Source organism: Lissotriton vulgaris, chromosome 5 (genome assembly GCF_964263255.1).
Source record: "Lissotriton vulgaris chromosome 5, aLisVul1.2, whole genome shotgun sequence".
NCBI lineage: Eukaryota > Metazoa > Chordata > Amphibia > Caudata > Salamandridae > Lissotriton > Lissotriton vulgaris.
Genome location: NC_141693.1, coordinates 874,619,372 through 874,642,701, shown reverse-complemented (window position 1 = coordinate 874,642,701; position 23,330 = coordinate 874,619,372). Strand labels below are relative to the sequence as shown.

General features: G+C 48.0%; 1 protein-coding gene across 1 annotated transcript in view; it reads left to right on the top strand.

Annotated features, from left to right (window-relative positions):
• Positions 1-599: 599 nt before the first annotated feature.
• LOC147711729 (uncharacterized) overlaps positions 600-23,330 on the top strand; it is a 179,254-nt gene continuing 156,523 nt past the window's right edge. The window contains exons 1-3 of the mRNA XM_086920228.1: positions 600-718; positions 2,924-3,000; positions 19,069-19,278. Coding sequence (XP_086776354.1) covers positions 2,970-3,000; positions 19,069-19,278 — 241 coding nt within the window. The 5' untranslated portion in view covers positions 600-718; positions 2,924-2,969. The remainder of the gene's footprint in view (positions 719-2,923; positions 3,001-19,068; positions 19,279-23,330) is intronic.

Here is a 23,330-nt window from a genome sequence, read left to right as displayed (position 1 = left end):
CACTCATTGGTGTCGCCAAATTCACTTTTCTGGGCTTTCATTGGGGGAGTCCGGCACCACAGCCTGCCTCTCCCCTAAACGCTAGGAGCAGGGAAGACTGATGCTCGTGGGAGAGATTCGGAACTTTCCCTCATACTTCAGTTTCCTTTGGCCGCTTCCCCACTTAACTCCACATTGTTTCGGCAAAACCAAACCGATCAATGCAGTTTACTTTAATAACTTATTTTCCTTCCCTTTGATGCATTTTGCTGACAATACTTTTGACTTCTAATTTCCCAGATAGGCGCTCAGCGTCAGGTGTCGGTGGTAGTTCCTATCCTGCTAGTTTCAGTTTTGACTTGCTAATTATTTAAATAGAGGACTACATGTACCAGGAAGCAATTTAAAGGGCAGGAAGGCAAATTATGGTTTGATATCTATAATCTATGCGACCTGCTATCCTCTAATTTCGGTGCTTTTCTTTGAAGTGTTTATGCAGTAAAAATCTCTGTCCCCGTGGAGTGGGTCATCAGTTGTGTTTAGGAGGCTAAAATAACCTGCCTCTGTAGTAAGTGACGGTGACCCGACCGCTGATAGCGGTAACCCCGCCTCCACGCACCTGAACATGTGGGTTTAATCAGTTTTTGAAACGGGCTGCAGAAGTGGACCTGTCCCGTGGAAGGGAGCCGGTGTTTTTTACGGTCGTCCACGCGAAAGTCGAATTCACACGCCTGGATTGGTAATTTTTTCATTATTCAGTTTTTTAGATGCTGGGGCGTCTCTCTGGCCAGCTGTCAAGATGGCGGGCAGCTTGAGTCTGATAGCAGCACCAGGCTTGCTTTCCTTGTCTGTGCTGCAGTCTGAAGCGGCTGTGAACGTACTCCTTGTGTCCACGATAACATTTCTTCAAGACTTACACCGTCATCTCCTCCAAGAGGGCACTGCTCAGTAGGCGATCGCATGCACTGTGAACATTAGGTTAAAAAGTGTGTGCATTACATACTATCCATATTGCTTTTTGTCCATAGCTGCTTCTTTCAATTGGATACATTTTTCGTATGCAGCGCGGTATGCAGTGTGCTGTGCTGCTTCCGAAAAAGTTGCATTTTTCTTTCTTTCTTCTGCTTTGTATTCTGGTATCTGTAGTTCTGCATTATTTATCATTGAAAATTGAATAGCCGTAGTAAAATGGGGGGCAAGAACATAATCAGTAGCGAGTGGAAGTTCTGCTCGAGACACTGGAGAACCGGACATCTCTGGCTCCAGGTTACATGTGGTGGGGAGAGGTCTGCAGTGTCTGTCGTTACCGAGTACTTTGTAAACTGAGGGGTAGTGGTGGTGTTAGCGACTTCGCTGTGAAGCATTAGCAGTTACTACAGCCGGTTGATGTCACTCTGTCTCACTGCTGACAGATATGTATCACGAGCAGGGCGAGACTATGGAGAGAGGAGTGGTAGTGAGGGAGTTCATGAAAGACGTCATGGTGGGGTGCCCAATAAAAAGACTGTTGCACCGGGTGCCAACACCTCAGATGCCGGCCCTGAACACCAGGATCACTCTGCATTCCCACGGTTATCCATATAGTGCTTCACACACCTCTCAAGGCGCCTCCCTGTTGATGGGTAGGTTTGTGCATGATTATTTTAACAGGAGATACAGCACGGCTGTTTTCGACATCAATGAGAATCTGGTCCTTGAGTGATCCGTCTTCTACCCCTCTACCCCCCTCTATCCCTCTACCCTTCTACTCCTCTACCCCTCTATCCCTATTCTACCCCTCTACCCTTCTACTCCTCTACCCCTCTTCTACCCCTCTATCCCTCTTCTACCCCTCTATCCCTCTTCTACCCCTCTATCCCTCTTCCCTTCTACTCCTCTATCCCTCTTCTACCCCTCTACCCCTCTACCCCTCTACCCCTCCACCCCTCTTCTACCCCTCTACACCTCTTCTACCCTACTACCCCTTAACTACCCCTCTTCTTTCCCTCTACCCCTCTTCTATCCCACTACCCCTCTACTACCCCTCTTCTACACATTTTCTACCCCTCTACCCTACTACCCCTACCTCTCTTCTACTCCCTTTTATCCTCCTTCTACTCCCTTTTATCCTCCTTCTACTCCCTTTTATCCTCCTTCTACCCCTTTTATCCTACTTCTACCCCCTTTTATCCTCCTTCTACCCCCTTTTATCCTCCTTCTACCCCGTCTTCTACCGCACAGCATCACTCGGGGCCTGCACAGCATCACTTAAGTGGCACTTTTTAATTAAAACTTTTCAGCATGCTGCACCGCAGCCACACTTCTGTACAGCACAGCTTAAACACATTGGCAAAGTCAATAGCTCTGCCTATACACTTATAAGGCCCCAAAGGCGAGACCTATTGGCTATGCCAATGCTGGTTCTCTATCATTATTAGGGACTGTCTCCTGGCTCTCGCACTTTCTCTGCCTCAGCGGCTTTCATTGTGCACCTCCAACTCTGGCATTGACTCTGTGCTTCTCTCACGGTCTGGCTGGTAAACAATGGCCCTCTCCCACACCCTTTAATTGAATGGTGCATCAGAGTTGATTAACCTGGTGCTTATTCATGTAGCCCCACAGATCATTTTTTTCAGTTTACTGATGTTTTTTACCCCATATCTCTTCGACTGTGGTACCTTCGAATTCTTTAAATGCCAGTGAAGTAGGATTTTTGTTTTTTTCCTTTTCAGCGCTGTTCTTTCTAACAGTACTCCATAATCCTTGCTCAGACGACCCAACTCTCCTCCCTGTACAGCACACACTGCCTTTTTTGGCTATGTTCACAACAATCATGCATACATAATTATTGATCCCTACCCGCCCTCTCTAGATTGTACTTGCTTATGGTGCCTGTGAACTCCATCCATGTGTTGTTAACCAGCTTTCCTGAGCACCTCTAAAAATAATGTCTCATTCATTACAGGGCACAAAAGTGAACTCTACCCCGGCAGCTCGGCCACGGACGGAAGATGGAGGAAAGACAGGCGCCAAAGAGACCATGTGAGACCATGCGATTGTCCCTTCCCGAACGCCTGGGTTGTGTATCCTAGCATTTCTTGCTCCCAGTATAATCACAAGTGTCCTGCAGTCTTGATCACTTTCTTTTCCATAGTTGCTTCTCTGCACCAACCCCTGAAATTGTTGAATAATGCCCCGGTTACCTACCCGTAATCTTCATTACTCCGAGTCCTTGTCTTCCTCGCCACAGTATTCACACATGAGCCTCCGGCTCAACACAGAACTCCAAGCATAAAAATGTCGCTGTAGTCTCCCTCTCCCTCCTCCAAGATGGCCCCCAGTGGCTCCAGCCAATCCCATAAAGGGATACAGAAACACCCAATCGACCTGAAAAACCAAGCCGCAGACATGAAGCCACCACCAGGGCCGGGAGGGAAGGGAAACTATACTGTGGCGAGTAAGACAAGGACTCGGAGTAATGAAGATTACCGGTAAGTAACCGGGGCTTTACCTCCTCGTCCGTCTTCTTCACCACAGTATTCACACATGAGCCGATACCAAAGCAATCAGCTTCATGCAAAGAAAACAGGCCACACCATAAATGTAGCAAAAACACAGTTTAATAACAAGAGGTATAACAACCAAAAAGGATAACCTCTTAAGGAACCCCTGCAGACAGAACAGAAGAGGCAAAGGAAACAGAAACTCCACCCCCAATCTGAAGGCGGTAATGGGACATGAATGTATGAGGGGATGACCAAGTAGCAGCCCTACAAACATCCTCCATGGACACCCCTTTGAAAGCAGCCTACGGCACAGCAACAGAGCGGGTGAATCGGCCCCGAACAGGAAGGGAGGGGACCTCAGAAACAGAAGCATACGCTAACAGAATGGCCTCTATGATCCAACGACTGACCGTGAAAAGCGAGGGTTTCAGGCCCTGACTCGATAGACCAAAATTGACAAATAAATTGTCCACCTTACAAAAGGAAGACGTGTGTGACAAATAAATCAATAAGGCACGACGAACAACCAAGAGGTGCAAAAGGCAATCCTCATCCAAGGAAGGATCAGGGCAAAGAACCAGAAGAATCACCACCGCAGACCGGTGAAAATAAGAATCAACCTTAGGCACAAACGAAGGATGAGGGCGTAAGACCACACGATCCGACAGAATGACCAAAAATGGGGCAGACCGCAGGAACGCCCGCAAAATCCCAATACGCCTGGCAGAAGCAACAGCCACAAGAAGTCCACAGATTCCAATGGCTCGAAAGGAGCCAACTGCAAGGAACGCAACACCAACGGAAGGTCCCAAGGAGGAGGACACAGGATAGGACGGGGACGCTGGAAGGACAGAGATTTAAAAAGACGTGCCACCAAAGGGGAAATGGAAACCAAAGGGAGGACATGAAATGCCCGAACGGCGGCCCACTGAGCTCGAAGAGTCGAAATGGTCAAGCCCAACACAAATCCATCATTTAAAAAATCCAGAATGCGAGCCGGGTCCAAAGAAGCCACCGACAGTCCGCGACCCACACACCAAGAAGCAAAATCATCCAAAAGCTTTGCGTAGGACTTCAGTGTAGAAGGCCTCCGGGATCACTGAAAGACCCAGGCCACAGTCACAGAACAACCTTCCTGCATCAAAGAATCCCTCTCAAGATCCAGGCCCGCAGACCCAGGGAACGAAACAGAGGCAGGGGAAGAAGAGGACCCATCAGAGGATAAGGCACGAACGGTAAGGCCCACCCCGGAGACTCAGCCAATTCCAACAGCAGGGGATACCAAGGGCAACGCTTCCAATCCGGAGCAATCGGAAGCACAGATGATCTTATGCAAGACAGCCGGAATCAGGGGGAAAGGCATACAACAGACTCCTCGGCCAAAGGAACGACAGAGCGTCCACTCTCCAGGCAGCCCGGCAAGGCATAATCGTGCAAAAGCAACAGATCATGGCATCATACTGGGAAGCAAAGAGGTCCACAATAAGAGAGACAAACATCCACAGTAACCTCCTGAACATCAATTGCGTGAGGGACAAAGACCCCATGGAAGGAAATACCCGGCTCAGACAATCCACTACAGTGTTCTCCGGACCCGGAAGGTAAACGGCAGATAGGGACGCCAGGTGCACCTCCGCCCAACCACAAATCCGACGGCTGAGGCAACTGAGGGAATGAACCCTGCACCCCCCTAGATGGTTCACATAAGACATCACCACCTGGTTGTCCGTCCGGACCAGCATATGGTGACCCGAACAAGATCCGAGAAATCCAACAGACCCAAAAGGACGGCTTTCAGCTCCTAGTAGTTGGAAGAACAAGACAATACCGACCAAGGCCAAACCCCCTGAGTCGATGAATCCCACAGAGTAGCACCCCACCCCAGCAGGCTGGCATCTGTAGTTAGAATACGGGTGGGGACAATCAGAATGGGGCGGCCCCAGGACAGACGACTCTCGTCCATCCACCAACCCAGGACCACACGAACATCTCTGACATAGGAACCAAAACACTCATATCGAGGGAAAAGGGGTCCCAAATGCGACAAAATGTGGGACACCACCGGGTACATGTGGAGGCGAGCCCACGGCATTGTCAACAAAGACGCCGACCTCCGACCCTGAACCCTCAACTACAGGCTCACAGGATGAGAAGGGCCCGACAACAGGGACCGCACAGCAGACATCAGTGACAGAAACCGAGCAGGGGGCCGGAACACCATTCCCAACGGAGGCGTGAACAGAGCCCCAATGAAAGTCAATTCCTGCGCAGGAATCAGGGAGGACTTCGGAACATACCACAGGAACCTGTGATTCCCCAGAACAGGTCACACTCTCTGGACATGCAACACTGCCTTCGAAAGAGAAGAAGCAGAAATTAAAATATCGTCCAGATAAGGAAAAACACTAATTCCCTCCCCATGTAAATGTCCAATAAGAGGAGCCAGAACCTTAGTAAAAATTCTGGGCGAAGAGCAGAGGCCAAAAGGCAACACCCGGAACTGATAGTGACGATCCAGGATGCAGAAACAGATAATTCACTGAGAATCCGGGTGAACAGGCACATGCAGAAAAGCAACTTCCAAGTCCATGGAGGCCAGAAAATCCCCTGGACAGACCAGAGGAAGGATCACCTGGAGGGAAACCATTGTGAAATGTTGATGAGGAATGAAAGTATTCACCCAATTCAAATCCATCACAGGTCTGAGAACCCCAGTGCGTTATGTCACCAGGAAGAAGATGGAATAAATCACCAACCCCAACTGATCCACGGGTACGGGAATCATGGCTGCCTTCAGAACAAGGGACTCGACACCCCCCAAAAGAGCCACCCTCCTCAGAGCGACCCAGGGACATGGAGTGGACCCGAAACAGCCTGGGGGAGACAGGGTAAATCCAAGACGCACACCTCCGGACACCACCTGTAGCACCCACTGAACGGACACAGGCACTCGCCAAGAGTCCATGAAGCAAGTAAGGTGACCCCCAATTGGACCCACTCCAGGAGTGATGCAGTCAGGATTACGAAGCGGGAGCGGAGGAGGAAGAAGCACTGGAGGTCAGAAGCTTACGGCCTTCCGCCATCTGCAGAACCATCTTCGCCAAGGGAGAGTCAAACAGTGTCACACTAGAGAATGGGACCCACATAAGGAGACCCTACTGCGCAGCATCAGCCTTCCATGACCGGAGCCATAACCGCTCCTCTCAGCGATAGAAGACCCAGTAGCAGTTAGCAGTTGCCCCCAATGAATCAAAAGAAACATCAGACAGCAGCCGAACCAGTTGTTCCATCATCCCCAGAGTAGAAGAGACATCTTCCGTCTGGTCCAAGAACTCCGCCAAAGATAGAAAATCCTTAAGTAAAGATTGGATGGCATAAGAAGAATAGACCGCAGCCCGGATGGAGAAAGTAGCTGCCGCAAAAGTGCACAACACCGCACCATCCACCTAACGATCTACAGGTTCAGCAGTAGAGGACCGAGTAAGGAAACTTCACGTAAAAAAATCCCGCAGAGGATAGCGTTTATTCAGAAAACGCGGAAAAGATCCCATACCACAATCTTCCATTCCGTCTCCAAAACCATCAAGACCGAAGAATGAATGGGCAAGAATCAGGCTCAGAACGCTGATACTGAGAGAATAAATCATCCTCTAGAGGGGCCACAGAATCAGGAAACCCCAAATTGCTGCGAAAGTGTCCAATGACAAACATAAGATCGGCCCCCTGCACAAAGCGACCCTTGATGACAATATCCCCCTCTGCGTCCAAATCAAGAGCAGGAGCGTCATCACATCTGGCCCTCTTGTCAGCAGGAACCGGCCCCTGGCCCTGTAAAGCCGCAGCCACAGCAGAATCAAACATTAGGTGTAATAACTCCATAGAAGGAATCGTCACCCCTGAAGCAGAAGCCTCCGCCGGGGAACCAGGAGCAGGTAAGTCAGAGGAACCACGCTCCACGACCTCCAGACACGAGTGTACAAACACAGGCAAAAGAGAAACCAACTCTCCCGTCAAAAAAAGGTCTTGAGGTAGCTAGGCAACCACAAAAACAACCCATCACACGCCCCCAAAGAGTATATGATCACATCCAGACCCGCGCGCATAAAATGAATCAAAAGAAACATTCAAAAGCAGCCTGAAACCGCAGTGTGTGGAAGACCCAGCAAGTGTCAGAGACTGGGACAGACTGGAGGCGCGACCACCACCGCCCCCGCCTTCCCCGAAGTGACAGCAGGTAAGCGGGATGGAATGGGAGCCACCGGCTCCCTGAACAATCTCACCCGGCCTCGCCATGTCCACTCAGCAGGACGCGTGGCTGGGCAAGAGAGCAAACCGATAACGGCCCCGCACAGCAGGACCCTAGGCGCCCCCACCCAGAGCAAGGTCCAAAGCGACCGAAGCTCGTAATCAAACGTCTCCAAAGTCCGCTAAAGAAGGACACGGAGCGCGAAGGCAAACACAGGAGGAAAAAAAAAATTACAAATATATATCCAACAAAGGCAGTAAACGCAACAATACACACAATAAAAGTACTTCCCCATACGAGATACCAATGGACCCACGGGGCTGCTCAAGCAAGACCCCAGCCCCACTCACCTGACCAGCAGGGAACACAGCACTCTGAGTAGTGCAGAAAAAAAGAACAGGTCGATTGGGTGTTTCTGTATCCTTTTATGGGATTGGCTGGAGCCACTGGGGGCCATCTTGGAGGAGGGAGAGGGAGACTAGAGCGAAATTTTTATGCTTGGAGTTCTGTGTGGAGCCGGAGGCTCATGTGTGAATACTGTGGCGAGGAAAACGGACGAGGAGGTAATGTGATATGTGGCCAATCTTGGGGAATCTTGCATTGGTTTCCTTTCTTGGGTAGTGGGTGTGTGAATCAGCTTTTTATTTCTCTCTGAGGTGATGGGAGATGTTTTATCCAATATTGCCCGAGATAGGTCAGGGAATAGACTGCCTTTTTAGGTCTCGCCTTTGGCAGCTCATGCACTGTTTCAGCGAGATCTAAAGTAATCTGTATGTTGGCCTAAACTTCATGTAAGCGTTCTTTCCGCTTGCTATTCGCCTACTTGCGGTAGCGTCCTTGTTATCTCCCTTTATGTTGGCTGTTGGTCACTTGCTAACTTCCGCGTAGTCCCGATACAGCGAGGCCTACCTACAGTATTAGTTCTCTCTGCTTGCACTTCTTTTAATTAAAGTGCAGTGTGCCAGCCTGCCTTTGTAATTGGAAACTTTTGAGCACGTTGGGAGGTTGTAGCCTGTGTTTGCAATTGCCGACTTTTGAGTACATGCAAGTTGTTAATTAAAGTATTTGCTAATTTATTTGTACATTTTTATTAATTTCAAGTATTTGCTTTTTTTACGTGTTGCAATTGCATCCGTTTACTTGTTCATTTATTTAAAGTATTTGCTAATAATTGCGTTGAGCTGACCACGAGGCTCGAACACTGGTCCGCAGCTCCCGAGTCGGCAGTGATCACCGCTGAACCACAATCTCTCCCTCTGAGAACAGCATGCAGTTCTCTCTACATACTTTGATCTGGCAAGAGTCCCTGTGGATGACGTCATCAAGTACCACGCTAGAGTCCTCTTGGCTGCAAGTTGCCGGGCAACAGCGTAGCGGAGCAGGGGCGGCTCTAGGCTAATGGTGGCCCTGGGCAGGGAGCGTAGGTAGGGGGCCCTGGAAGAGGGGGTCCGGGCGGGCGGAGCGCCGAGGCCATTGAAGAGGGGGGTCAGGGTGTTTGGAAGTGGAACAGAGCCGGAGGTCGCCAAATCCCTGCTAGGGGCCGCCATGCAAATATGTATCCATCCTCAGTGGATTATTATATTAAGGAAATATATTGGTGTGGGGGTTTGGTGGCCCTGTGCAGGTGCACAGCTTGCACATGCCTAAGGCCGGCCCTGAGCGGAGCAGTGAAGTTCAGCTGGCAGCAGCCTCTGTGGCTGAGCTCAGCGATCTCCGCTTGTACATTTCCTGGTCAGAGCTTTACCATCATCTACAGCAGCAAGCATTCGCCGGCAATCACCCCCTGTAAACCCGGACACCAAAGGGCAGCTGCCCCCCACCCTCTTCTTTTATCCCATGCAAATCCTACCCCAGGTAGAGATTCACTTTTTTTAAATTCAGTAATTCTTGAGGTTTAAGGGGGGACGATGGCAACGCTAGCCCCAGCGAAAACAACATTATTTTTAAACAAATGAGAAATGTACAGATCTTCCAGGAGATACGAAGAAATAGACAGGATTTATTGAAGAATCTTTGATCTGCTGCAAATAGCAAAACAGGACACTGCAACGTAGTAGAGCAGCTTCACTTTTCTTTTTGATGCTCTACTTCGTTGCAGTATGTATTTTAAATGTGCACACTTTTGATGCGGCCGCGGCTTTCACTTTCTCATGCACAGGGACGAGTCCTCTTCACATCCACCCCCTACATGTGGTTCTTCTCCTCACATGCTATTGGGTGGCTCTTGTTTACCCCATACTACCCAACCCCACCATCTTCGGCGCCCTGCACTGTCTCTCCCGTCATATTTGCATTTTGCGTACCACCCACGGCTTCAGTTCTCTTTGGCTGCTATGTGTTGAGTTCAGGGGTGCACTAAGCATTGGCAGTGCCAGGCTTGTTTTTATTACGGTTTGTTAATGTTCACTCCTGTAAAAATAAGCAACCTGGATCATTGTGTTTCCCCTTAAAAGAGGCACCTCCATAAGGCATTTCAGGTGGTCTGATGTTTTTCCGACAGCCCCGTATCACCCGTCTGCTGAGCTTGAGTCCCACCCAGCCCCCGTCCTGCTTCTGGAGAGGCTGCGCCTGACTAAAATGACTGCACTCATTGGTGACGCCAAATTCACTTTTCTGGGCTTTCATTGGGGGAGTCTGGCACCACAGCCTGCCTTTCCCCTGAACGCTAGGAGCATGGAAGACTAATGCTAGTGTGTGAGATTCAGAACTTTCCCTGATACTTCAGTTTCGAGAAAGGCGGGGCCTGTATCGGCCCTGCTGCAAGTATGGCGGGCGCAACTCCCCCCACCCGCATTCTGTGGTAGGGCGAGCCCCGTCACGTCACAATGACGTGGCATGCACACCTTGTCACGGATTGAACGCCGGGTTCCACAGTGACCCGGAAGTGTTTGAATCACTTCCAGGTCACTAGGGAGCTAAGGCCAGGCCGGTTAGAACCAGCTTGCCCAGTGAGGGGTTAAAAGGCCAGGGAGCGCGGGAGTCTGCCTCTTTGACCCCACGCTCCACGGCCTTCCCTCCCCCACCCCCCCCAGCCTCCAGGAGGCTGCAATTATTTTTCTTGTTTTCTTTACTTTTTGTTGCAGGTCGGTTTAGACGGAGGAAGGCGAGTCGAAGGCGTCAAGATTGCACTGGCAGTGCGGCTTTATCCCTCTGAAGGTTAGCGGGCAAAGCAGTCGAGCTGTTCGAGAGGAACGTTCTGCGCCGGATACCGGAAGGAGCGGCAGCCGGCGATTTCTTTACCAAAGCGGCAGCGAGAGCGGGAGAATCCCTTTGAGGAGCCGCTCCCGCCCACGCTTCTTTTTCAGGCTGTTTGGTGTGGGAAGGCGCACGCGCGCTTCGAATGTAACACTGGGAGGGGGTTTTGTTGGCCAAGGTTTTCAAATCTTTCCGAAGCAGTGAGAATATCCCCAGTTTTAAAATATTTTTTAAAGATAAGAGGAGCTGATTTGATAAAACTAGTGCGTAAGAGAACCTGGGCCTCTGCCTAGCGGTGGCAAACAGTGCAACTCTGATTTGTAGCAGGCGTTTTTTAAGGGGCACAATAAATCGCCGTTTTTTACATACCGCTTTGGGCGCAATTAGCCAAGGTTGTTGGGCAAGAAGGGCACATTAAGCAGCCGGTTTATAGTTTTGCAACTGGTGCAAGTAAAGCGCTTTGATATTTTCAGATCAAGTGCGCGTAGGGAAAAAAAAGGTCAACATAAGGTGAATATTTACCAAGGTGTTCCCCGGGAGTGTGTGTCTCTGGCAAGTCACTGGACTTATAATAATAGAGGACAGTGGGGCTGTGCATTTGTCCTTATTGGAGAGGATAATATCAGAAGTGTTTTAAACACAGCATTAATTGTCTAACCGCTGCAGGGTGCTGTTGGATACTCACCATAGGAGGAAAAGTAAATACTGCCCCTGGACAGCAGATCTACGTAGCAGAATATGGTCAAAGGGATTTCTGCTGCAGTTTAAGCTGATATCAGGGTCTTAACATGTTTCCTTGTCATTCTCACAGACTCCTTGTTCTGCTTCTCTGGTCAAGGGCTCTCCGTGGTGGCACATCCGGCGCGCAAGAGAACATCACTCACAGAGGTCACTGACAGGCCTGCATTTAATTGCCTCTGTGGGCTGCCGGGCTTGAGATTACTCGCCCAACAACCAGGTTAGCTGGTGTGACGAGGCTCCAGTTGCGTGGTGCTTACGACCGGTTTGTGTGCCTCCAGCGGTGCTCAGGTAAGAACCTGGACAGGTTTCCAGGCCAGGCAAATATTGTGGGGAGGCTCTCAGTGACAGAAATCACTTCGATACAGATAACATTGTGTTCGCGATGTTATTTCTTATCAGCTTATAAGTGACTTTCCAATTTTGGCTCAGGGGTTATGGCCAGTATGCGTGGCGCTAAGCGTTCCCGCGTGGAACACATAATAGTCAATGATGCGCAGATTGGTGACAATTGACAGGAGATGGGGAAAGGTTGAGAAACTGGGACAGATCCTTGCTGGGCTCAGAGAAAGAATTGAAGGACAGAGTGAGGTGGTGAGTAGGCCTAAGCGAACCATAGTGCCCCCAAAACCCAGGGGCGACCTGGATCCGCTCCCCAGGCGGGCTAGGCCCAGGAAGGGGAAGAATCAAGAGCTAGTCCCTGGGCCAGGCCATCCTTTGGGAGAGGATCCGGCGGAGGGGGGGGCTCCCTCAAGGGTTCTATTGACATCGATCCCATTGGTTTCTACACCTACTCCTTTGGTTCCCGCAAGTATCCCAGTGGTCCCTGCACCTAGCCCAGTGTTTCCCATACCAAGTCCGGTGGCATCCACACCCCCCCTATGGTCCCAGTGGTGCCCACTCCTAGTCCAGTGATTCCATTTCCTACCCCAGTGGTCCCTACGCCTGCCACAAAGCCAGTAGACGTCAATTAGGTCCCACAGTAACTAGAGGCACAGATAGAGGCAGTTCTCCCTTGGTTAGGCAGGGTAGGGATGTTGCCAACTTCAGTGAGGGCAAAGGAAGTAGGGAGGACACTTTGGCCGAGGCAAAAAAGATGGTGGTGAAGATTATTGCAACAGGTGAAGGGCCAGGTGCTCCATCTCTCCCGCAACCAACAGGGGTGGTTCCTTTAGCAGGTGGCAACAAAGTGGTGCCAGCAAACAGCAATGGAATAGACAAGGTGACGGAGCCAGCAGGAGTTTGGCAATAGGTAAGGAAGTGACATTGCCATTACTGGGTGCAGGTGTGCTACCCACAGGAAGGGAACATTTGGCCAGGCATGTAACACTCAAAGTGAAAGAATTGGTATGGTCTGGTGCTTACATTAATATGTTCTCTCTACTGGTGGATGACAGGGAAATGGAGTATTCAAGGAAACAGAAAGATTGGATGCTTCCTAGTGAATGGCATGCTGAACTGTTGAAATTCAGGGTGGAGGAGAATTTGAGCAACGGGATTGGGGCCTTTTCGGTATTTATGGCAATAACAGCTGAGCCTTCACCTAACTTACAAGCTGACAAATATGGGGGCGTAGGGTGGAAGGATTATGACATGAATTTCAGGAAGGCCAAGGCAGTTGACCCATCACTGTCCTGAGACCGAGTCAACACGCTCTCAAGGTTGGATCAGTTTGGGCCAGGGCAGCCGGGTAGCGCAGCACAGCACTCGACCAAGGGTCCCACATTTCATGCGTCTCAGCCCTTTCGGCCATCCCAAAACAGGGAGCGGGGGGGCGGAAGGGGACATGTTGGGATTTTAATAGACGGACATGCACCAGGGCACAAGGCACTTGTAAGTTCAGGCACACATGTTCTATCTGCATCAACCCTTCTCACCCAGAATCAAAATGCCTCAAAAGGTCAGGTTATAGGGGAAAGAAGAACGGGAGTAATGAGGAGACACAACTTATAAAACACTCACTCATTGACATTATGGCTATGACCCCTTGGTTAAACATATACCCAGATCATGCAGCGGCTAGGACTTTACACAAAGGTTTTTTTGTATGGCTTCAGGATTCCTGCATTTGAGTACATAGGGACACCTGAGTGTACAAATCAGCTTTCTGTAAGGACCAACCCGGGGCTTGGGCAGAACAGCTGGTCCTTTTGATCACATCCCTGTGCACAATTTTGTTTCCTACCCCCCCCCCCCTTGGAGTGGTCCCGAAGGAGGAGGGGGATTTCAGGTTGATTCACAATCTGTCAGCACCCAGAGGCAAGTCACTAAATGACTCCATCAATGAGGAAACCTGTAGTGTGAAATATGCCTCTTTTGACCAGGCAGTGGATATGCTAAGGGTTCTGGGCCCTGAGGCCTTGCTAGTCAAATCAGATATTGAGTCGCCCTTTTGGCTGGTGCCGGTAAATCCTCTGGATCACCACCTTCTGGGCTTTAAATTTCAGGACAAATTCTACATGGATATGTGCATGCCCATGGGTTGCTCTGTTTCCTGCGCTTACTTTGAAAAATTCAGCTCCTTTCTGGAATGGGTTTTAAGACCGGCGACTGGGCACCAATATGTCATGCATTATCTGGATGACTTTCCCTTTCCGGGGTCAGCGGGCTCCCGGGAGTGTGCTTGGGCATTGTAGGAATTTGCGTGCTTATGCGTGCCTTCGGGGTTTCTCTGGCGCCAGAGAAGACGGTGGGTCCAACAACCACAATAGAGTTTTTAGGCATTGAATTGGACTCCATACAGGGGTGTTTCCGGTTACCTAAAGTAAAAATTGTGAAATTTAGAGTATCACTGCAACAATGCTTGGCAAAAGATAAAGTAACCTTACATCAGCTTCAACAGACAGTGGGTCATTTGAACTTTGCACTAAGAGTCATACCTATGGCCCGACCATTCTCCCGCTCCATCTCACAGGCCAAGACAGGCCTCCAGGAAAAACACCATCACACAAGGCTGTTGTCTGAGGTTCACCAGGACATGCGTATTTGGATGGCATTTCTGGAGGGTTTCAACAGCAGTGTAGTGTGGCCCGGTCCTCCCACCACTTCTGCAGAATTGGTCTGCTAACATGACGGTGGTAGAATGCATCAACCAACAGGCTGCACGGTGTAAAATGATTCTCCGCCTGCTGAAGGAAATAGTATTGTTGTGTATGAAACTGAACATACAGTTTAAGGCGAAACATGTCCCAGGGGTGTTGAATAATGCTGCTGAAGCACTCTCTCGCTTCAAGATGCAGGTTTTCAGGGAACATCTACCCTCTGCAGAGGCAACACCAACATTCTTCCCGGAAGTACTCTGCCAGATTGGTGCCCCCAGCTACAGAACCTCGTGGCAGCTAGCTTAGCTCCCAAGACCAGGAAAGCTTACGAAGGGATGTTTCGGTCTTGCTGCACGTTTTTGAGGCAAGATTCGGTAGACAGCTTGCACGAGACAGGGGCATTCCTCCGGTATTTGAATACTTTGAATAAGGAGGGGCGCTCTGCGGCAACAGCCTCTCTTTCTATGCGCAAATCAAGGACAGCAGGGATCCCACAAATAGTTTCATTGTTAGAAAGGCACTAAAGGGATGGCAGCGCCTCCAGGGGTCAGCTCCAGACACAAGAAGCCCAATTGGGATAGACCTACTGACAGCACTGCTAGCAGCTCGGTGGCATTTGTAGCTCAGCAGGGGAAGTATTGCTATTCAGAGCTGCTTTTTCAATGGCCTTTTATGGAGCTTTTAGGGTAGGGGAGTTGGTGTCGCACAATAAGCAGGATGTGCAAGGAGGGCTGCAGCTGGAACATGCAAGGGTACAGGGCGACACTTTACTAATATCCATTAGAAAATCCAAAACAGACCAAGGAGGGCAGGGCATGACTTTTCAGTGTAGGAGGGTGGGGCAGATAGTCGGTCAACTATGCTGGCATGTGGGGGTGAGGTCATGATTGTTGAGCTGTATATTTAAGGTCCTTAGAGGGCGGCGACATTCTTGAATGGGGTCGCCCAAGGGGAGGGACAAGTGGTCTCTACTAGAACTCCAGGGGCAGTACAGCCGGTTGGCTGGATGGGTGCAGGGTAGGGGGAGTCACGCTTTCTTTAGGCTGGTTGGCCACGGCGCAGAGATGCAAGGGCCCCCTTCAATGGAGTTAATAGAGCGTGCAGGGGTAACCAGGATGGGGAAGTACTCTCACGGTAAACGGGCCCTCTGCGTATGCGCACTCCGAGTGGAGGGCGTGGTTAATTGATAAGGATCTGACACCAGTTAGTGACCTTGCTGTAGGCCCAAATAGGATATGCAGAAAAGTAATTACTATATGATTATGGTTCATATGTTCGATTCGGATAGGAAAGACCTTGTACAAGAATTATGTTAAGGCCAGCCAACTGATACCTGTATATATCAATTGTAATCAAATGTTATGAAATGTTTTCCGCGCAATTATGAAAATATTGTTTATTTCAATTTTCATTTGATTTTATGTTTTAATAAATACGGTCGGGGTTGTACGACGCCCGCCTCCAAAGAAATCCCTCATGTCAATTTAATAATGGTGGTTAACACAAGGGGGGGGAGGATTTCCGGTAGTCCCTGGCCATACTTTGGCCGCCCCGCCCACTAAACTCCTCGTTGTTTTGGCAAAACCAAACCGATCAATGCAGTTTACTTTAATAACCTATTTTCCTTCCCTTTGTTGCATTTTGCTGACAATACTTTATACTTCGAATTTCCCAGATCGGCGCTCAGCGTCAGGTGTCGGTAGTAGTTCCAATCCTGCTAGTTTAAGTTTTGTGTTGCTAATTATTTAAATAGAGGACTACATGTACCAGGATGCAATTTAAAGGGCACGGAGGCAAATGATGGTTTGATATCTAAGCGAACTGCTGTCCTCTCACTTCTGTGCTTTTCTTTAAGTGTTTTTGCAGTAAAAATCTCTGTCCCCGTGGAGTGGGTCATCAGTTGTTTCTAGGAGGGTAAAATAACCTGCCTCTGTAGTAAGTGACCCGACCGCTGAGAGCGGTAAGCCCGCCTCCATGCACCTGAACATGTGGGTTTAATCAGTGTTTGAAACAGGCTGCAGATCAGTGCAGTCCTGTCCCGTGGAAGGGAGCCGGTGTTTCTTCCGGTCGTGCACATGAAAGTTGAATTCACACGCCTGCATAGGTAATTTTTTCACTGTTCAGTTTTTTAGATGCTGAGACGTCGCTCTGGCCAGCTATCAAGATGGCGGGCAGCTTGAGTCTGATAGCAGCACCTGGCTTGCTTTCCTTGTCTGTGCTGCAGTCTGCAGTGGCTGTGAACGTACTCCTTCTTTCCACAATAAAATTTCTCCAAGACTTTCAGAGTCATCTCGACCAAGAGAGCACTGCTCAGTAGGCGATCGCAATTCACATGCACTGCGAACATTAGTTTAACAGGTGTGTGCATTATATACTATCCATATTGCTTTCTGTCCATAGCTGCTGCTTTCAATTTTATCCACTTGTGCTGTGCTGCTTCCGAAAAAGTTGCAATTTTTTTTCTTGCACTGCTTTGTATTCTGGTATCTGTAGTTCTGCATTATTTATCATTGAAAATTGAATAGCAGTATTAAAATGGGGGGCAAGAACATAATCGGTAGTGAGTGGAAGTTCTGCTCGAGACACTGGAGAACCGGACATCTCTGGCTCCAGGTTACATGTGGTGGGGAGAGGTCTGCAGTCCCTGTTGTTACCGAGTACTTTGTAAACTGAGGGGTAGTGGTGGTGTTAGCGACTTCGCTGTGAAACATTAGCAGTTACTACAGCCGGTTGATGTCACTCTGTCTCACTGCTGACAGATATGTATCACGAGCAGGGCGAGACTATGGAGAGAGGAGTGGTAGTGAGGGAGTTCATGAAAGACCTCATGGTGGGGTGCCCAATAAAAAGACTGTTGCACCGGGTGCCAACACCTCAGATGCCGGCCCTGAACACCAGGATCACTCTGCATTCCCACGGTTATCCATATAGTGCTTCACACACCTTGATGATTATTTCAACAGGAGATACAGCACTGCTGTTTTCGACCTTAATGAGAATCTGGTCCTTGAGTGATGGGGCTTCCGTGTTCCATCGTGGACTTTAATGACTGCCTTGTGAATGTGGGTTAGTCAGTGCAGTGGAAACAGAGGGATTTTTGTGCTGTCTCAGGCACTACTGATGACTTTAACTGGGGGCTAACAAAAACATTTGATGTTCATGTCGTGGTACTGAGGGGCATCTCAGATCTCCTGCTTTGTCATCGAAGGGATATATTGCTTTTTTAGAAGCTAAGGAGAGCTCTGTAACATGCCAACTAGTCATGCCTACTTACTGTACAGCGATATAGCCCATGGGATAGATGGTGCTTTTTGCTTATTTGTGATTGGCTTATGTCATTGCCCTTTGTAAATGCTGGCTTCTAATTTGTACATAGGTTTGTTAGTCCCGCCTTAGTACCGCCTTGTCTTCACTTGTAACCACCCACAAGGACTGTTCTTTTTACTTATGTTGTATATTTTTATTATTCAAATTACAGAGTGGTCCTCTTCATAGCAGCCGCGCTTATTCAATTATTTAATATACAGCGCGGTCTGCCTTATAGCGGCTACGCTTATTTAATTATTTTTCATACAGCATGGTCGATATTCACTTTAGTGGCAAAGCTACAGAGCTTTTGACATTACTTTTTTTTACTTTGGGTGAAACCACCATACACGCTTTCACTGTAATAGTGTTCACACCCCTTTGTTTAGACACTGCTCAAGGTAACCTGAATATGCTAGCAGCATCTAAAAAAGGCATGGCCACCTTTTATAGTGGTATTGCATTTGCGAGAGTTTGAGCGTTTGGCAATAAAAACAACAAAGCCTTTTATATATGTGTTCTTTTTAAAAACACATAAATAAAAGGCATTGATGTTTTCAATGCCAATAGCTTAAACTCTCACAAATGCGAGACCTATTGCATTGAAAATGCTTGTTTGTTTCTTGTTATGGCGAGTCGTACCTTATGAAAAGTGTGGTCTTGGTGCCGGGTTCCATCACTTTTTCAGCCAGGAAATGTAGTCTCTATCAGTCACTGCTACGTTGAAGATGGCTACACTTCACAAACAAGGCAGCACGTTTTAGGGCGAGTGAGATTGACCGTACTCAAGGCTCGAAAGAAACCTCGGCCTGCTTTTATTAATGTCTGTTACCCCACTTTATCCTCCTCCTGGTACAAGGCGACCAAATTGCCTGGTATTGTCCTACCATGGAGGGGTAGGTATTTCCAACTTCGTTTGTCCCTTTCTGGTGCAAAGCAGGTGAATATTTACTTAGCTTGCCTCTGCTTCAGCAAAGGAGGTGGGGGTTGTCAAGGCTTTGTGCCTCTCTGTATCTGTCTTGTGACACCCCACCCATGCTGTTCTTGTTTGTCTCACAGTAGCATTTTCTTATGGCAGGTTCGGACCAAACTAATGTACCACCATCTAAGAAGCGGAAGGAAGAGAAAAAGGCAGAGGAACAAGAGCACATAAATCCACTGCAGTCTGCGGGTTCTCTAAACTCTCCCAAACCTTTTCCGTCGTCCGTTCTGCAAGCAGCCGAATGTAGTGTGACACCAGATACTCCAGCATTCGTACCTGTAAAATCTCGAATTCAGAACTGGTGCGGTAAGTAACTGCACCTCCTTTTTGCTGAAGGAAACTAACAGTGTTGACGCAAATGGATTGCCCTTGGCTAAAATGGATGGTTCTGTTGTGCCACTCATTTCCACCTATCGTCTATCCTGAGTTCAGTAAGTGGTCTGTCATTGTCCTTTCTTGTTTCCTTCCTAGAGCCACCGGTGTTCAGTAACACATTATTTTTCTTCCAGATATTTTCTCCACACTAGGTTCCTCACTCAGAACCCCTATACTTCAGTAGGGGTTGGTCCTTTCTCATTTCCTTTAGTTTTCAGGACCTAGTCTCAATGTTCTCTAGGCTGTGCCTTTTGTCAGCTTTTGTACTAATTCATTGAAAAATGGATGGACTGTGTTCCAGCTGATTTTGTGATATGAACATTGCACCTTTAAGTCACATGTATCACATTTTTGCCTGATCATTGTTGCTCTGAGTTTGTTCGCATTCCCACTGCTTTTTTTATGTTTGTCACAAATGTATTTATATTTTGGGTTATTAAAGCATTGCTTTCAATTGATAATATTGATTGACCCCATAGTGACCACTGTTTTTGTTCTTTAAACTAACGCTCGTCATGGGCGGGTAGCTCAAAGTCCAGCAGCTTATGCAAGCTTTAACTCCATGAAACCGCCTCCCTCCTCCGAGTTTAAAGTGCCAGACGTGCCCCAAACCACTTGCATTGGCCCCCCTGAACCACAGCTAATTCTCACCAGAGCAACGCGTAGGCTCCACTGGAAAGGGGGGGTGACCTTAAATGTTGGCCAGCTCCCTGCATCTGGCCCTGGACCACTTGGAGAATAAAGCTGTGGCCTGCTATATATTCAGAGATCCGTGTGCAGCAACTGCTGAGTTGCTCCTCGGTGTGGACCTGTTCCACACGCACTCTAGTGCTCCTCCAGTGCAATGATTTTTTTAGGTCTCGCCTGAGACAGCGCATGCTGTCTCTGTATGACACTTAGTAAGTGGCTTTTAAAAGTGCCAACAGAGACTTTTGGTGGCCTAAAGCTTGAGTGCACGTGAGCGTGCATGCCCGCAGCCGCCATCTGCCTTTCTGTCTGCTTTCACTACACCCCTCCCTTCTCTCCCCCTCCCTTCTCTCCCCCTCTCTTCTCTCCCCCTCTCTTCTCTTCCCCTCCCTTCTCTTCCCCTCCCTTCTCTCCCCCTCCCTCCTCGTTAGCTTGTCGTGTTTAAAATATTACAGATCAATCTCAAGAGCGTGGCAGTCTATTTTAAAAAAAAATAATTCATCTTCACAACTGCGCGCATGTGCACTCCCCCCCCCACCCATCCACTTTCCCAGTCTTCTTTCCGAGTGTCTTGTGTCTGAAGATATCAAATTGCTCGGCTGCTTGATTATACAGTGCCCTGTTTGCACAAATACAGATCTTAGCGTCTTCAAAGGGATGAAAGGCTACCTCAGTGCTGCCAGACTTTGAACTTATGACCCTCACGTTTACACAGATGTCGCAGGCCCATGATGGTGATAGAGCGCGGGCTCATCCACTCGACATACTCACCTGGGCCCATATATCTATGTATACATTAAACAGGTAAACCTACACATAATCAATTGTTTTTTTCTACCATTTGGATTTTCTACCATTTATCTTACCAATCCAAGTCACCGATACCTATAGTCCTAAAGGATCAAGGGAGTTAAAGAGAGAATAGGTAGCAATAATAACATTTAGCATTTCATAAATAAACACAAACTCTGGAAAAGTTTAAGTACTTTTATCTAAGAAAAATCTTTTGAAAAATTTGTAACCAAATGAACACAATTAATTTCTTATTTTATGTAGCTTCTTTAAAACATGAACAAATGCAAACGATTTTGGAGAGAAAATATCATTAGTCATTTAGACAAAGGGTGGGTAGAGAAAAAGGAAAACAATACAATGACAAACCGGCACTTTATAGTTACCTAAAATGGTGCGGTGACCAACCCTGGCCACAGGCTGAATCAATGAATAAGAATCCCAAAGTACAGGTTCCAGCAGGAAAGAACAGGTGCAAGCCAGAATCTGTACAGGTTACGGACCAAATTAGATCAGGACAGGACCACCATAGGCTAAGACCAGCACCACAGCTAAAGTTCAAACGCCTGTGTTGTAAACCCTCTCTGCATCTAACAGTCAAACCCCGATTGGGTCATCGATCTCCTTCCCAGAACCCCGATTGGGTTATCGAATCTTCTGACAGAGTGCTCCGCCCACAACTCTGCTCCCGATCACCTATTGAGTGCATTGGGTTTGTGACAGGTCAGCTATTCGGACAAGTCGGACAATCTAACTAGCTAAGCCTACCCTAGTTATACTATTTTTTAGGTCAGTGTACCACCCCCAAATGTTGCTAATGTGTGTATCCCACAATTTTATTGGACAAAGAACGAGGAGTAGCCATCACACCATTTTCTTCTGAGGCAACTTGACAATCATGTATTCAAACTGTTCCCTCCCATAACTTTATCTACCCATGTACTTTTATTCCGCCCGGTAGTGAAATGTAGTAAGTTTCAATGGGGTACACCCTAAGAAACCTCTGACCTGGGTCAGTGAAGTTAGTTACAATAGCAATGGTCAGAGTCTATCAATTCATTAGAACAGTGAATGTTGAACAAGCAATTAATCAAGTATATAAAAAAAAATTGATATTATATGCCACGGTGTGCTTGTGTTATTTAATCATTAGTTCAGCACAGTATTTAACAAGTACCTGGTTCAATTCCACAGGTATCTAGATACACAGAGTATACTTATATACAGACAAAAAGAATTACAATTATTCAATTACGTCATTGAATCATAAATGCATCAATGGACAAGCGTCTCCTCAGAGTATACCATTTTTGGAGCTTCACGTAAAGAAACAAGGCAAACGTTGTACACCAATTATTTACATGAATATCGCGCTCAAAGTGATAGAAATGGGAAAACAGTTAGGTAGGATAGGTGTGATGGGGAACAGGTGAGGACTGGGTAAAGGTGGTTGTGACTAGGAACAATCACAGTGGGATAAAATAAACCCTTTACAGTCTGTATTTAGATCTGAAGTTCCAATAAACACATATACATAGGAGTCGTGTTACTCCATTAATTGATCCTATGATTGGCGAGCGGTTGTGATCAGGTCTACGTTTCGACCCCCTGGTTAAAGGGTAGGTTTGCTCCTCATATCGGGGTCTTCATCAGGACAGGAAAAAGCAGGAGCGCTTTAGTAGAGGCCCTTACGTGGCCATTGTGGTAGGACCGTCAAGGGTTCCTTTCAGTTAGAGTGGTTATCCCGCCTTCATTGGGAAGGGGGGCCTTCCTTCCAATGGGTTGTTTCTCTGTTCCAGCTAGATCCGCGATTGAGCGGTCATAACTCCGTGATTCTTTCAAGCAAGCGAGCAAGACGGAGCGTGTAGACAGCTTCTGCTGTCAGAGAGAAAGAATCACGGAGTTATGACCGCTCAATCGCGGATCTAGCTGGAACAGAGAAACAACCCATTGGAAGGAAGGCCCCCCTTCCCAATGAAGGCGGGATAACCACTCTAACTGAAAGGAACCCTTGACGGTCCTACCACAATGGCCACGTAAGGGCCTCTACTAAAGCGCTCCTGCTTTTTCCTGTCCTGATGAAGACCCCGATATGAGGAGCAAACCTACCCTTTAACCAGGGGGTCGAAACGTAGACCTGATCACAACCGCTCGCCAATCATAGGATCAATTAATGGAGTAACACGACTCCTATGTATATGTGTTTATTGGAACTTCAGATCTAAATACAGACTGTAAAGGGTTTATTTTATCCCACTGTGATTGTTCCTAGTCACAACCACCTTTACCCAGTCCTCACCTGTTCCCCATCACACCTATCCTACCTAACTGTTTTCCCATTTCTATCACTTTGAGCGCGATATTCATGTAAATAATTGGTGTACAACGTTTGCCTTGTTTCTTTACGTGAAGCTCCAAAAATGGTATACTCTGAGGAGACGCTTGTCCATTGATGCATTTATGATTCAATGACGTAATTGAATAATTGTAATTATTTTTGTCTG